This window comes from Monopterus albus, unplaced genomic scaffold (genome assembly GCF_001952655.1).
Source record: "Monopterus albus unplaced genomic scaffold, M_albus_1.0 scaffold7.1, whole genome shotgun sequence".
Classification (NCBI taxonomy): domain Eukaryota; kingdom Metazoa; phylum Chordata; class Actinopteri; order Synbranchiformes; family Synbranchidae; genus Monopterus; species Monopterus albus.
The window spans coordinates 5,444,038-5,461,055 of NW_018127887.1; the positions used below are offsets into that span (position 1 = coordinate 5,444,038).

At 40.5% G+C, this 17,018-nt stretch overlaps 1 protein-coding gene across 21 annotated transcripts in view; it reads right to left on the reverse strand.

The window, feature by feature from the left end:
• The window catches only part of ppip5k1b (diphosphoinositol pentakisphosphate kinase 1b), a 54,983-nt gene extending 42,263 nt beyond the window's left edge, over positions 1 to 12,720 (reverse strand). For 20 of the 21 annotated variants that reach the window (XR_002276798.1, XM_020622726.1, XM_020622707.1 and 17 more), the window contains exons 1-8: positions 12,512 to 12,720; positions 6,364 to 6,848; positions 5,568 to 5,763; positions 3,900 to 3,990; positions 3,518 to 3,603; positions 2,507 to 2,661; positions 1,971 to 2,072; positions 1,074 to 1,235 (exon numbers count right to left, since the gene is read on the reverse strand). Coding sequence is in view for 20 of the 21 variants with exons in the window: in XM_020622726.1 (XP_020478382.1) it covers positions 1,074 to 1,235; positions 1,971 to 2,072; positions 2,507 to 2,661; positions 3,518 to 3,603; positions 3,900 to 3,990; positions 5,568 to 5,763; positions 6,364 to 6,546 (975 nt within the window). In the remaining variant the exon portion in view is untranslated. The remainder of the gene's footprint in view (positions 1 to 1,073; positions 1,236 to 1,970; positions 2,073 to 2,506; positions 2,662 to 3,517; positions 3,604 to 3,899; positions 3,991 to 5,567; positions 5,764 to 6,363; positions 6,849 to 12,511) is intronic. The other variant, XM_020622644.1, reaches the window with a different exon arrangement.
• Positions 12,721 to 17,018: the final 4,298 nt, after the last annotated feature.

Genomic DNA, 17,018 nt, shown 5'->3' on the forward strand with positions numbered 1-17,018 from the left:
TTACAGTGCTAAAATACACCTGGGAGCCAGAGATCTTGCTGACTGATAGGGGATCAAATACTTATTTCATTCATGAAAATGCAAATTAATGTACAACTTTTTTTGTAATGCATTTTTCTGGATTTTTTGTTATTGTTCTCTCACTGTTCACATAAACCTACCATTGACATTGTAGACTGATCATTTCTTTGTTAGTGGGCAAACTTACAAAATCAGCTTGGGTTTTTTAATTTAATTAAATTTTTTCCCAGCTGCTGGTACTGTTGTAAAGCAACAACAAAAAGGCTGCATTAGCAAAGGTTTTATAAACAGCTAAATACAACAGCTGAGCAGTGATATCTGTAATTAGAAACAGTTGTTTATAAAGCACATTTTCCACTTGGGCTCATAACAACTTGCTTCTGGGGAAACTGGAACACACAGCCTTGACGTAAAGAGCCATACTTGCAACAAAAACGTATGAATAACTGATTTTTTTTTCCCATCATGCTGTAGTCATCTCTTTCGTTTGTTGGCAGTCCCGCGTGTTTTCTGAAATGTGCTCAGTCACACCAAGCTGCAGATGTTAAGAGCTAGGTAAGAACCTGGGGCGTGAACTTTTTTCATGGTACACTGCTTTAGGAAAAATGCTTCTCCCGTTGACTAAATGTATTTATGTAAGAACAAAATGTATTTAGTTTGCAAGTAAAAAAAAAAAATAAACAGATCATCCATGTTTGGAGGCTCCAAACTGTCTGTGTTTACATCAGCTGGTTTAAAGATATTTTCTCCCTGCTCTAAAACGGTCTAATGAGCTGCCAGCACAAGATGTTACTGTCTTATGGAGCTAAACAAAACATGATTCAATGTTTGCTTTGGCTTCTAAAGGATTGTAGCATGTAAAAGGGTGCCCAGTAGAGTTTTTGACCACTGATGTCTTGGGCAGCAATAAAAAGGAAAAGAGAAGGACCGCAAGTCCATAAATAGCCCAGGTTTCAAAAACAAATTCAGGATTTCTGACTACCTCAAACCTCAGGGTTTTCTTTGTTTCCCTAAACACAATGATGCACAGCGTCCACTTCATGGTGACCTACCTTGAAGGCAAGGCAGACCTTGCGGGCCACCAGTTTCTCCATAGCCGTCAGCATGACGGGGTAGCGGATCTCCTTCCCCTCGCTGTCCCTCTCTACCTTTCCGTCTAGAGCAGGGGACTTCCTGGCCTCTGCATGGGCGTAGTCTGGACCCACTGTGTAAACCTGATAACACACACATGCAGGCAGAAGACACACAAACATAGAAAGTGTGTCAGCACTGATGATAATGGACTTCTACATTTCACTAACTGGACAAAAGAATGAGTCATAACTATAACTGTTTTCACAAACTCCGGACTGTGTCCGCAGAATCTGGCCCGGACTTTGTCCAGAGTTGCCCTTTCACACATGTAGTGCACAGCAGATGTGTGTCAGGTGCATTCTCTCCTACTGGAAATACTCTGTGGTTTATGTGGGGTGGGCGTCTGTGTAGAGCGCGTAATCAGGTAGCCAGTTTGTAATTTGGTCAAAAACTACTGAGTCTCTTGCCCGACCTTAAACTTGACATCGACTATTAACAACAGAAGTTCCTGAATCTCGTCATGTCTCCAGTTCTTTGGCATCTTCATTGTAAATGACCGTTTTTCTTCACCACCAGTTTCACGCCGGTCACATGACAAAGCAGCATCAACACACCCACTAGCTCCATGTAAAAACTCTGGACTCTACGCTGCGGTTTTCTCACATGGGCTCACTTGGACATGAAGCGGACTTTATACCAGGCAGCTGGCAGGGATCGACTGACATTTGCGTTCTCACATACAGCTCTTTTGGGTAATGTCTAGATAATTTCAGGGCTCCAGTGCACGTCTGCGAGAGCCTTATGAGTCACTGCTGCAAAAATCTGTTCAAGAAATTAAACATCTCTAACAGAGGTCAAGTGAACATCAACAGTACCTTCACATCGGTACCATCTGTGGGCATGAACTCCTCATAGATGTAAGATCCAGTCTTTCGTACACTGCTTTCTGGGGAGTACACACTGCTACGGCTCCCTATCTATAGCAGAGAGAGAGAGGGAGAGAGAGAGAGAGAGGAGAATTCAAAGGCATTTGGACCCAAACCTGCCAATAAAGACCTTAATTCACCTCAGTTCCCACTCCCTGAAACATCTACACTGTCTCTTAATACTTCTTTTGTCCTTGCTGTTCTTCTGTATGTTGAGTGACTGTCTACTACTAAAAAGGTAAAAGGTTTTATCTCCACAACAGTTATATGTACTGTCAGAATGACATTTTTAATATTCTAATGTTATCACATTTTCCCTTTTCTAAGTCATAATTAATTAAACAATAACAGCGAGTTTCAAACAAATGATTAGAAGCATTACATCATTTATTGACAAGTGAAGAAAGTAAATCCTTATACAGCTGAACGCGTTATGCTTATGACAAACATTTGCTCGTTTGAAGAGTTTCATGGGAGGCAGCTACCTTTCTGAAGAGTCTCTGGCTGCCTCCTCCAGCAGATGTTGGGTAATAGATGTAGACATTGTGGTCCTCAGCACACACAGGTTTCTCCACAAAGGGTTTAGGGAACACTTCTCCATTCACCTCAACATGGTCCTCACACTCCACCAGGTTACACTCTGCATACAAACAGCAACAAAGATGTTACCGACAAGGAAAATGCACAGTTTAGTTTACATTTTCCATCCAATCAGATCAAATTTCCCTGCTTACCCTGGATTTGAACCATTACTGTACAGAACCTAACAAGCTGTATACCCCGTACTTCTCCCCACATAACCTCCCAGGATGATGCGGATCGTGGTGCTTTGTTTTTTCATTGTATTGTCTCTGTGTTGGTCACTGTTTAGAGAACAGAAGGTGGGGCTGCACCCCTCTAAACCACACCGTGCTTGTAATGTGAACTGGTGAGGTGTGAAGACATGGACATTTGAACAATCACAGGCAACTGCTCTGTACACATGCAATGCCTCCCCCCTCGCATTCATGGAACTTTTAGTAGCACTCCCTGAGGGGGGCAGAGGGCAGTCAAAACGAACACAGAACCCATTACGAGCGATACTCTGTTTGACAGGTTCCTATAATGGAAAAACTCTTATGTCTTTAACACAGACTGCAATCACAATTAAAAGCTACACAAGTCTGCAACACTGACCGTTTAATACAACAGCAACCAACACACACACTGTGCCTTTCACTTATTTACTTTACTTATCTGTATTTAACATGGATCTGGACCAATCCACATAATAGGCATCAGTCTAAAACAGCAGCAGAGTAAATAATACTGCAGTATTGTTCATCTTCAATATAAATCATCATAATTTTATGTCATATAGAAGAAAAGACAGACAGCAGTAGGAAAAACAAAGTCAGCTACACCAAATTTTTCTTACTTAGGGAAGGAACACTGGAAACAGATTACTGGGTTACTGAGGTCAAACATATTGAACATAATGAAAGAACTGTGCACACCTTCAGGATTGTCGGGGTCTCGGTTCAACACAGCATAACGAGGTAGGTCAATGCCCTCTTCCTGGAGGATCCGGTACACTTCCCTCCTGACACAGAATCAAACAGTCATTATAGATCACCTCCATTAAAAAAAAGAAAAAAAAACAGAAAGTGTAGATGTGATGTGTGTCCCAATGTCTTTGGTCTTTGGCTGCTTCGGTCAGCTAAACTCACTGGAGTCAGGTCTTTGGCTGCGTCGGTCAGCTAAACTCACTGGAGTCAGTGTGGCCACTGTCTTATGGGGGAATCTTACTTTTTACCTTATACATTTAAACCCCTCAACCGTGTGTGTGTGTGTGTGTGTGTTTGTGTGCGTGTGTGTGTGTTACTGCACAAACCACACCTGTCCTGTATGAAATATTGCATATTGAGGTCATTGATGAGTAGCGGATTCCTGAGCTTAGCGTACTCCACAGCTTTGTCCAGAGGGAAACCTGAATAGATTCAGATAAAAACCGTATCACTATTGCCAGAACAATATTCTTCATCAATCCAGGCTCATACAACATTTACATTGGTCATTTTTCCTTGTTAGCATTTACACGAAAATGATTTATTTAACGTTTATTTTACTAGGATTAAAAAAAGACCCTCTTTTTAAATTCAGAGGACTCGTGCACTCGTCAGTTCTGTAACAATGTTAATGGGTCCTCAGAAGTTTCCACAGATTTATTCATTTCAGCAGGTTTCAGTGGACTTTAATAGGATTCAGTGTGAGCCAGAGTAGATAAGTGATGAATGCAGCTGTCTGTTTGAATGGAAATTCACACCCAGCATGTTTCATTGGCATAGTGTCATATTCACCTGAACTGAGCCTCCACCTCTAATACGGGACAATTTAAAACATTAACGGAATTAAGACTTCCTTGAAAAGAGACCTTAAACACCCACTGTTGGGTAGCCATTTTCTCTAAAGACCTCTGACTCACAGGAAGTGATGGAGTTTCCATTTGAGGTCTCAGTAGAGACAGGATGCTTGAAAATGGGGGAAGACCTGAGTAATAATGAGTAACAAAGTTCCCTTAATAGAGAAGCCAAAGAAAAAACTTTGTTGTTACCAGTTTACATTTATTTAAAGCAGCTTGGAGCAACACAGGTGACTTTCATGCACAAAACACAGTATTCTCAATATTCCCTACATTCCTCTGTAAACGAAGCATTTCGGAGAAATCTTAGCTTCCCAACAATCACAACACAGGACTCACATCATGTTCCCTTGGTTTGACCAACTCTCCACATCATGCTATTAAAAATAGAACGGAAAACAGTCCCATGTGATTTACTCCGACTCAAATACACACAGAGACAGATCACTATCAGCAGCAACACACTTAAATAGTGTAAGTGAATGAACGTGTGATATTTCTAATATATTCAACTGATTTTAACTGGCTATTTTACTGTGATAAAAAAAAATCATATTTGAGCTCTTAATCCTTAAAAGTAAACACATGTGCAGCTGCAGCAACATGCATTCTTAAGTGTCATTTAAGATAGAGGACATAATACACAGGAAAATGTGTTGATCTTCCTCCTCTGTGTCTGCCTTCGTAAACCACACACAGTCAGCTGAGAAGTAAAATTAATTAGAAGCCTAAAATGCATATTTCTAATCCCATAGTTCTCTTTGTTTCTCTGTGAGACATTCCCATTAACTAGTACTGGCTGATGTCAGACAGCCTGACACAAATTCTAAATGATGGTAAAACATTTAAGGTATTGATATTTCCCAAGAGAAAACAGAACATCTACCTGACTGAGCACATTTTTATGCTGCTGCAGGAAAAAAATGCCATTTAATTTCCGCTGTTTTTTTGAGGAACAGAAAACAATTAGATGCCCATCTACTCTGCTAATCTGCTCTACTAATTAAGAATCTGTCTGGAGGCAGGCAAAGCAACAAACTAACACCTCCCCGAAGTGCCAAACTCCAGGCCTCATTTCCCATCCACCTCCCTGGTCACAGTTTCCTCTCATGCAACACAGTGCTCTTAACACTAGAAAGTTTTACCTCTGGAGTGGAAGGAGATAAGGCAGTCGCAGAGGGGCCAGTTCTCCACAGGTTCCTCCAGGATCACCTCCTCGGGAAATATGACCACGTCTATGTAGTCGAACTTAGAAAGGCGCTCCATGATCTGCGTCATGGGCTTGGATGTGGACTTCTTCATCATGGCACATATGGCGACCACAATCTGCCGCTCTGACGGCTATTGGAGAGGATGGAGACATGACACGAAGCACATCACATCAAGTGAGACAAGGATACTGACAAAAACGTGCAACGTGCTAGTTTTACAGCACTGTTATTTTTCCTTCTGCCTAAAAATGACCAACACTGTCGTTTCCTATTCTGTTCCAAAATGAACTCTTCTCTTTCAGTTGAGGATTTATAATCACTGAAACGCCTCATTTATAAATGCAACTAGTTTTAGGCACATTTCACTGCATAAAGTTTATTTTTAAACCTAAGAGAACAAAAAACTGTCATATCGTGACTTTAATGTGAAAACAAAAGTGAGGAAACAATTATTATTACGCAACAGTCAATAAAACACAATTAAATGTGCCAATTGGGAGAGCATTCATATGGAAGCTCAGTATCCAAATTAAATGATGTTTACCCATTATTTGCCCCCAAAGAGGGGGGTGTCAGGCCATGGCGTCATAAATCTTCAGCATCGCCATTTCCCAGACCTAACCTGCCCTTAACACCTACCCTTAATAATATAACCACAAACAATCACCTCATGATACACCTGTAAGTTAGGAAATACGTGAGAACACCTGAATTAACACCTGTAACTCACCAACTCATCTTCATCATCCTCCATTTCCTCATCTCGAAACATCTTGTTCTTCATGCCTGTCTCCATTTGACCCACGTCCTGCTCATCATCATCACAGCCAATCACAAACCTGGGAATGTCCCTGTGATCACACTCCTGTCCTTCCTCTGCTCCTGCTCCTGGTCCGTCACAGGGCTTGGACATCACAAACCAACATGTAACATGGCTGCTTCAGGTAGCTCCTTCTAGCACGGGGTCAGGAAACCAGGAAGGCAGTAAGCAAACCAGCCAACTGTGGTGTAGCGTCACTGGGTGACCGTCATCTGAGAGCGGCGGCGGTGATAAAGTGAAGGGTCTGCTGGCGTCTCTGAGCTGGCTGATAACAGCTACGTGTGTCCACAGTATGTGTAGAGGTAGAACAAGAGTAATGGATGTCCTAGGAGGTAGAACAGGGGCAGAGGACTCAACATGTGTCGAGGCAAACAATCATGATCCTGGTTGTACAACTGTTAAGACAGAAAGGAGTAAAACTTGTTAAACGACAGCTGCCAGTTGCAGCATTGTGAGCTCAATTGAACAAACATACAGCTGCTGAATAACCACGGCACTGGTTGGTGCAGTGACGCTACATGCACCATGTGTGAAATGTCAATCACAAAGCAGAAGATAAACTTTACTGATTCCTGAGGAACACTAAAGTCACTGCTTTGTGAAGGATTTTACCTTTGTTTTATTTACAAACACAGGTTCAGATTAATGCAGCTGTGTTAGTCCGGGTCACAGCAACTCCAGGTCAGAGGAATACCACTAACCATTACACCAAGCTGCCTTATTATACACACCATCATCAACTCCACGCTACTCTCCTGCCGACTCAACATTTCACTGTCTAAAAAGCCCATGTTACCTTTTATCGTTGTTATGACAACGGGGCCTGAAGAGGAGGCAGGCCGTCTGTATTGTTTTCTGTATTAAAGTGGTTCACATCATTCTGGTTTCCACTTCACTTTTTAGAGAGCTAAATGTTTTCAAATACATCAAATCTAGAGTTTTAAAGGTCAAAAAACCACAAAGACTTATCTGCAGACTGTATTTCGATAATAATTTAACATTTTCACAAGAATAAGGTGGCATGGTGACGCAGTGGTTAGCGCTGTCACCTCACAGCAAGAAGGTTCCGAGTTCAAGCCCAGGCCGACCTGGTGCCTTTCTGTGTGGAGTGTGCATGTTCTCCCACAGTTCAAGGACATGCAGCAATCTCTCTCTCTCTGTCTGTGTGTGTGTGTGTGTGTGTGTGTGTGTGTGTCTCTCTCTCTCTCTCTCTCTCTAAGTGTCAGCCCTGTGGTAGACTGGTGACCTGTCCAGGGGGGATCCCGCCTCTTGTTCAGTGTCAGCTGGGATAGGCTCCAGCCCCGCCGCGGCCCTCGTTAGGATAGGCGGTATAGATAACGGATGGATGGATACTATAGAATAAGACCCTCAACTAGTTTTTCTAATAATACCTCTACTATACTTGGAAACTCAGCTTCCAAGAATTAAAAGAAGGAAGACAAAAGAATAATCTAACCCCCAGAGAAACTGTCCTGTGTGTATTAGCACTCAGTTTCTTGAAACACTGCAGAACAAAGACACAATGGCGTAACTGACGTCAGACCAAAGCAGCAGATGTTGCTGCGGCTTTCTAACCATGACTCTCCTGCCAAAAATACAAGGTGAGACAATTTGTTTTGCTTTGAACGATAGCCAAATTTCACCAAATATTTGCAGTCCTAGTGCTTCAAAATAATGGGTGTGTGTGTGGTCATTGCTTACGTGTCATCTGATACAACAGCACACAAAGAATCAAAGCAGTTTTCTTATTCCTTCATAACCGAGCTTCAAGAGTGAGCCAAGATGGACTATACAGTAGTGTGTCCACAGACAATAGATACAGCCAACAGTCTGTGCATCTCTCTCTGGTAAAATTTACCACCCAATTCAAACACTACAACCCTGACCCTAGCACCCACGGTTCGCCTTCAGAAACAGCCAGCCAGATCAGCTCTCAGTGACACTGCATCTCCACACGTGTCTTCAAATGACTGCGAGAACTTATTTAAAGTCACTTCCACTCACACGCACTGCTGATTATTTCACTGGCACCATTAAATGTTTTGGCTGCTCAAGGACCGGCACTGTGCTCCTGTGCCCTGCCAGAAAATACCTCGCCCAAATCTCACATGCGAGCCAGCCTAACCTTGGTACCTAGAAATAACTGTGTCCTCTTCTGCAGGAACTGAGGGGTGGAGCCAAGGCACGGGTGTTGGGTGCCATCGGCCAGCTATGTTACCCAAGATAACTCATCATTAATAACCTCTGAGGCGCTGACAAGTGGCAGTAAACAACAGTAAGTGGCCCAGGGCCGTAGAACAACAGCAATAAACTCATAAATAAATACTTACAGTACAGTATAACTGTTACACCAAGGACATAAATTTTACTCTGAGGCAAGATAGCATTGCACTGCAAGTAAAACGCTGTAGCATGGGTGGAAACACTGCAAGTAAAATGCTGTAGCATGGGTGGAAACACCTGTATGCAAACGCTTCACATAGTTCCATTTAATCATACACTGGTTAAAGTAACTTCCAACAGAACACTCAAGCTAAAAAACAAACAGTGGCACATGATTCAACAGCACTCACATGCTATTATAGTGTTTCTAGTATTCTGTATGCTGAAGCAATTTTTCCATAAATTCCTCTGACATGAGTGTGTGCAAAAGTCATGCCACTGCTTGCCACCACTGTACAGATCAAGATCCTGAAACTGAACACGAGTGTTGAAAAAATCTGTACATCTGAAAAATGTCTTAGAAATTTTCAACTTGTGGCTTCAGACAGACTTAATGTTCTCTTTCCACTTTGTTCAACTTGTACTTTGGTTACAAGTGGTGCCAGTATGACAAATTTAAAGCCTAAGCCTGGTACCTCAGTGCTGCTTAACCCCTAAGCATGCAGTTTTGTGTCCTCACAAAAAGGTTGATAAAAATCATCTTATTCCACATCTGCCCACAGCTGTGTTCATGTTATGCATTTATGACAAACATTACTATCTGCAAAAATATGGTTACTTCTATTTTTGTCAAACTAAACTTCTGTACTTCCACCAGAACATTTTCAAACATCCCTAATAATAATTTTTTTAAAGTTTTACCTCAAGACACAAATGAAATAAATTAAGTAATGTCCCTTTAACTGGAGGCAAAACAAAGGAGACAGATGGGGGTTGCAAACTAAACAACTGTGAGACTCTCCCCTGTTTGCCAATTATACTGCTCCCCTCCAAAAGAATAAAGCCATTTATCCCTGAATAAATTAGGCTGTTGATTAAAAACATCCCCAGCTGTCACCTGTGGGCCCTCGTCCAGGGATGACTCACCTCTGTCATCACTGCAGGGCTGCATTTCAACAACACAGCTCCAATAAATGGCTTTTAACCTTTGAGGCTGTCTGCCACGGGAAGCCTGCTGTGTGTTTATGATGGGAGGAGCTGGTCATTACAGCCTATTCACTATGGCTGATAAAACACCATGTCACATTGCTCAAATGGCAACAGACCGCCTGTCAGTTATTGGGTCATACTTTATAGATGGATTAAATAACTGTGTCAGGTCTAGAAAAGAAAACGTAGCAATTACATTATGCTGTGTTTGTGATCAGGGCCTTTATTGTGAAAGAAAGTTAAGACAATAAAGGTGAAGTATTTTGCTTGTCCCAGTACTGTAACAGAGTAGAGGATGAATAAATGAACAGCTCATTATCTAAAAACACTTCTAAACAAATTACCACGCCTGTTACTTATTACATTCAATCAAATCTGCAGCCAAACTGCACAAAGTTATCGAGGCAGAACATCCGCCACGAACATACATGATCACCCCTGAGGGTCAGATGACAAGCTGGCGATGTTATCAGGACACAATCAGCAGTGGAACAACTGCTGCCTCACAAAGCTGGAGAAATTCACTTTATTTTCAAATATAAGCCGGTGATGTTACTGATATCAGAGACCATAGTACGTTTGCTGCGGGTGGTACAAAGGTGACATTTTAGCACCAGAACTTTCTAAGCACATTATTTATTAATGAAAAGTGCAGTAGAGTTCACAGTAGTAACCATTTGCTCAAAACAACAAGACCTAATGAGTTTGTATGCACTACATATGGTACTTTTGTCCAACGTGACCATAGTTACATTCAACTTCAACAAGAGCGGATCAAATTTATAAACAATTTCCTTTCAAAAGATACTTTTATTTGCTTTAAATTAATACCACTGATTGTTCGACTGTGCATGTTGCTACAGTAATTTGATTTACAAAACCAGACAGATGTAAATCATAGCATGTCATCATCATCATCACCATCAACTTTATTTATATAGCACATTTAACACAGCCGAAGCTGACCAAAACAATATCCACAACACCTCTCAAAAAGCAACATAAACCAACAGCAAAACAAAAACATCATACTTAAAACAACCCCCTATCATAAATCACAAGCTCAACAAGACACAGGCTCCTACTGGTTCAAACGCCAGACGGTATAGATGAGTCTTCAAATAGGTTTTAAAAGTGGACAACGAGGGGGCCTGTCTAATATAAAGGGGCAATGCATTCCACAACTTAGGCGCCCCCACAGAAAAAGCTCTGTCCCCCCAGATCTCCGCCTAGCCCTCGGTACCTCCAAGAGCAGCTGGTCAGCCGATCTGAGGCACCGGGAGGGCCTATAGGGATGTAGCAATTCTGTAAGATAAAGGGTGGGGGGCAAACCATTTAAAGATTTAAAAACAAATAAAAGAATCTTAAAATGAATTCTAAAACACACCGGCAGCCAATGCAGGGAAGCCAAAATGGGTGTGATATGGTCACTTTTACGCCCCCCAACCAACAGACGAGCAGCAGCATTTTGGACTCTCTGGAGGCGGGCAAGGGCGACCTGACTGAGCCCAAAATATAGTGCATTACAATAATCCACACGAGACGTGATAAATGCATGTATTACCGTCTCAAAATGCTGCCGTGAAAGAAAGGGCTTCACCTTTGCCAGCTGCCGGAGGTGATAAAAACTGGCCCGTACATGTGTTCTTGTCTTACGGGTCATTTATTGTTCACAGCCCTGTGATAAATAAAATGGGTCAGACTTAGATGTAATTGTTCGATATTACCAACAGGTTCGGTCTGACCTAATGTACGTCATCCAGGGAAGCCTGGAAGTGCAGCATTGTGTTCAATACTTTGGATTTTGTCTGGACAATCTGTGAATATCATCAGATGGGAAGCTCTGTGATTTGCTGTTGTTTAATTTCTAATGTAAGTAATTTAGTGTTGATGTAATCTCTTCTTTAAATACTTACACTACCTGTCCAAAGTCTGGACATACTTTCCCATTCGATTCATTGGGAAGGTGGGTCCAAACCTTTCACTGTTAATACAGTTTGAATCTGAATTTGTGTGTCACATCAGTGGCTAAAAAAACTAAACAAAAAACACTGTTTTAATAGTTAATAACTGTAACATGTAAACTATCCATTCAGGAAATTGCTTAAAACCTGCAGCCCTTCTTGATGGAACCCACAGAAGCTGAAATGTAGCTGAGAATCTCCTGCTTTTGTTCAACTCAGGTGATGTATGTATATTTTGGGGTTGTGAACTTCTGATCAAACAAATCAAGTAATTTCAAGACTTTGATCAACTGATCAGCAAAATTGTTGCCAGTTATTTTTATGAGTAATCGTTGTAGCTCTAGTGCCAATGACAGGTAGCTACATCACAGTGATGTGATGGTTGGACCTGCTGTTTTTGGTTGACCACACTACAGGTGTCCAGCTTTCACTCACATCACAAACACAATGAATGACTCAGTTGGTGAAGGAGTAACGTTAGTAAGACATGGGTCCAGGTGAAGACTTCAAACACACATACTGTAAACGAATCAGTGCGTCGTCCTGCTTACTAAACGCACAACTCCTGACACACACACACAGTTGATTTACAAATCGTTAAAAGCTTGCCTGCTTTTGTGTATTTCCACCGAGGCAACAGTTAAATCCAACTTTCCTCTGTTACAGGTCTCAACGCCACGCCGTAAGAGAAACAAGAGAGCGATCAAATCTGCGGGACTTACCGGCGGAAAGAGACTGGAAGTCAGTAAGTTACTCACTTCCTTGTTTCCCCTGGACTTAAAAGAAACGGCTGCGACCGGAGTGTACTCTCTTTTTTCCACTTGATTCACGGTACAGTTGAAAACTACACGTTAAAGTTGTCGTCCGGTCATTGCCATTAATTTGCTGTTGCTGCTTCCTTCCTTTTCTTTTTCTTCACCTTTTTTGTTTTTTCACATAAAGTTGAGTTTGTTTTTTAAGTCGCGTCATTGTTGCCATCTAGCGGCCTTGGCGGCGCGTTGCATCAACAGGAATAAGGGTTTTTGTACTTAAGATACCAAAAGTAAAAATACTCATTAAGCAGAATGTCACATTATTGTATATCACTGGATCAATGTTTTTGATATATTATTTACATCAAATTTAATGGTGCAATTTTTATTTTTGCTACACTACATATCAACAGAAAGTAGTACTTTTTTACCACAGTACATTTACCTGGTGGCTGTGTTAATGATTACTTTACTAATTAAATTTTGACACATACAAATCATAGAACATGAACAGTTTGGTTTTTAGATTAACAAGAAGTAGAATGAGAGATCATTTTTGAATGTGGGGTTCAGTTATTTTAAAAAACTGCTGAAAATTGCTATTCTAATGCCTAAATTAAGATTGTTTATTAATTCATCCCAATTGTGTAGCTCTCTATTTTTCTCATTTACATTTTTATGTGTGAATAAAAACAACCATATATAAACTTGCCTGCTGTAATTGCCTTCTCTGACATTCTTCCCTTTCATACTAATCAGCGAGAGGTTTCCCTGCTTGCAGAAAGATTTTGCAGGACCCAAACTTAACCATAGTCCGTTTACATTTTTCAGTTTCAGGGGGGTTAGTACTTTTTTACAGATTATTGCTTATTACCAGGCATACAGTAAAGGCACAGAGAAGACAGTCCACAGTTAAATTAAGGCATGTCACTTATAGAATGTTAGTTTGTATAAGAAATTATTTCACTTTGTTTCTATACAAATGTCCTTAAAGTGGGGCAGTACAGTATGTTTGGAAGAAAATCAGAATTCACTCAGTCACAATTAATTATGTGAGGCACATGAAGAGTTTTTACTGTACCTCTACACTGTGTAAAGGAGCCAACACTTTTTGTTTGTTGTTTCAGCAGCACATCACACTTACTGTATGTTAACAGCTCTTACATCTGAACATATAGTAGTTGTCTGCTGTCAAAACACTTTAACGGAGACCATATTATTAATTAGACTTGATTTGCTTGCGGTGTTTGTGGTCTGAAAATTTGATTGACTGATTTTTCTTTTATTAGTTAGTTAGTCAGTTTTGGTCATTTGGATACAGCAGAAACGAGCTATAATCAAATGCTAACATATTACTTTTAAGTTGATTATGGCAAACAGCTAACTATATTTATACATCCAGCAGGTATGAAGTAACATTAGCATTCATTTTGAGGTGTGTTTCTGGACACCTGATGAATGTAAGGCCAATATTAACTCTCATTTTAGCTCTGCTTTTGGTCACCACCTACTCCTGAGGGAAATACCTGGCTCTTTAGTTACTAAATGTTCCACTTCGTTCAGAAACTAGTTGCTGACTTCAGAGCTTTTTCGCAAAAACAGCTGCCTGTTGCTGCTATAAACACCTGGTATCCAGAAACATGAAAATGAACATATACCATCAAATGTAAATCAGATTTTTGTCATTTAAAGGCTATAACAAGTTCTTTATTTCATTAGGTGAAGAACACCCCTCTGCCTCACACAGAGAAACTGCACACAGGTTGCTGAGGTATGAAACAAGCCTTACACAGCTTTCCTTAATCCCACAGCAACACTAAGCTGTTCCCAGCATCAGACCGGCACTGGTTGCTGCCAGACAGCACGGTGAGGCTGATGTGAGTCTGGCAAGCTATCAAGAAAATGTGGAGCAGCTCTCTGTCCCATCATGCAACAGGACATGAGAAGCTAGTCTGTGTTGCAGTATAAGAAGGTAGTGTTCACTAAAGACCAGCGACCACGTCACCCCTCCTCGTCTCCTCGTCTTCTCTCCCTCACCACCTCTCCCACATCCAAAAATCTTTTTTTTTAAACATTTGAAATTATGTAATGGTTTTAAAAATACATATATCTGGATGCTCTGTGAGGCCCTCTGTCTTCACTGATTCAATAGGTGTCCTATCACCAATGACCAGCTTGGATTTTCAAACCTTGCTGACAAAAAAGTCCTTGTCCACTTTAAAACACATTCATCTTATGAGATTAAACAAATGGAGAAGAAACGGGTGAAAAGGTTTGTGTGCAGTAACATTGGCTGCATAAGGCTGTTGGCAGTCAGACATAAATAGAGAGAAGGTTGTTAAAATGTACATGCTGTGACCAGTTTAATTCCATATCTAAATAAATGATTTGATAAAACAGGAATGTTTCCTTCATGTAGTTTCCATGGAAGAAGAGTGTGCACAGTCACAAATGATGGATGATGAGGTGAATGGGTTTATAGAGTGTGCAGCCGTCTCTCACTTTTCTCTTACTCTGTATCTCTTGTTCACTTTCTCCCAAAGATTTACTGAAAAAGAGGAAAGTATTTGCTGTTATTATGACTCATAAACCTAGTGAAACACAAAACTATGCTTACATTTTTCACTTTAGGCCCCACTGACCATGGATTACATTTCATTAATGAAAAAACTATCCGATTCAGATTTATTGGCAAAGTATATTTAAACACACAAGGAATTTGACTCTGGTACAGACACTCTGAGGCAACAATAAGATAAGAAATATAAAATAAAAATATCTGCATTCAAAATATTAAAAAGTCAATCTATTAATAAATAAATATATACAGTACATATATGTATTCACATTGTGCTAGAAGAGCTTTCAGACTGATATATACAGTGATTATATTTACAATTTATTGCATAACATATGATACCATGTTCAACTATCCAAGTGTTTATAAAGTAGCTAAAGGTTGTTGCAACTCAACTGTCTCCAACATAATGTTAATGCATGAGTAATATGCTAACATATTAAAATAAAGCATAAAGCAGCTCTTCACTCCTATGAAGAGGCTGTAAAGTAAAAAATGCAGCTCTCCCACACAAACCCGTGCTTGTACTTCTATCTTTGTGAAGACATTCACTGACATAATGCATTCCGCAGCCCTAATTCTAACCCTAATTCTAACCTGGACCCTAAAACCAAGTCTTAATCCTCAAAACGCTATTTCAGAAAGTGAGGTCTGACAAAAATGTCCTCTGTAGTGAAGAATGCTTTTTGGGTCCTCACTATCTAGCAAGTACACACACACACTCACACCACATTCAGTTAAGAGATATTTGCAATTGCAAATTAGGTGGTTGTATGTACTCTATATGTGCATTAATACTCAGCTGGGAGCCAGCTATTTTCATTACAGTTATGTTTATACTTATTCGTACATGTAGTTTCTAAATCTGTATATGTAAATGTGTTTTTAAAATGTCTATACTGTAGTGTGTATGTTTACCTCCTGACTACCATATTTATGGGTTTTTGAGAAAGTTTGTGTACAGTATATTTAAAAGGCATAGCATGCTACAGTAGCAGCTCTCCGAGGCTATACTAAGGCTCAGTTTGTTTTTAGCTAAATTCTAACATAGTATCTTAGCTTTGCATGACCACATGCTAACATTCGTTAATTAGCACAAAAATAAAACTGCCACTAGGGATTATGGGAATTAATGTCACAAGTTTTCAAACAAAAATTTTGGACAAAATAATCATCAGTTCAATTAAGTTCACCAGACATTTCACTCAAATTCACAAATGCGAACCTCAAGTCATAAGGAGTCATCATCTAGCAGCCATTGATATCTACAAAATTTCATGGTAATCCAGGCAATAGTTTATCCAGTGTCACTAAAAGCCACCTGTGTTGCGGTGCTAAAGGCAAAGCCAGGGCATCACCTGATTAAGTGGGGGTCATCCACTGGGGACCATAAATACCTGAACAAAATGTTATTTTAATCTAGTAGTTGTTGAGATAGTTCAGTGTGGCCCGTGGCAGCCAGCCAAACACACATCGACCTTACAGTCCCTATAGCCACGTTGCTAGCATGGCTAAAGATCTTAAATACGCTATAATTTGTATTGTGGTTTGAGTCATTTGAGCCACCCATCAAGTCAAATTGTCAAATCTATGTTTATCTGTGTGTATATGGGTGGGTTCATATGTGTATGTGAACAGAAAACACATCAATCAAAACAAACGCCTCAGCACTTTTCCCAAGCTTGAAATTTGTCACCCCCAAGAAAAAGCCTCAGCCTGGTTCCGGCTTTTGTCGGCAGTGTTCCAACTTCTTTCCAGCGTGCTCATATTTGGATGATGAAAACAAGTGTCTCTGTGTTGACTTCCCTTGCCCACTCTGACAGGTCTTACCAGGTCTTGCCACTTGGTACAAGACAGATAAATACCAACGCACAAATACAGAAAGAGTCATTTTAAGTG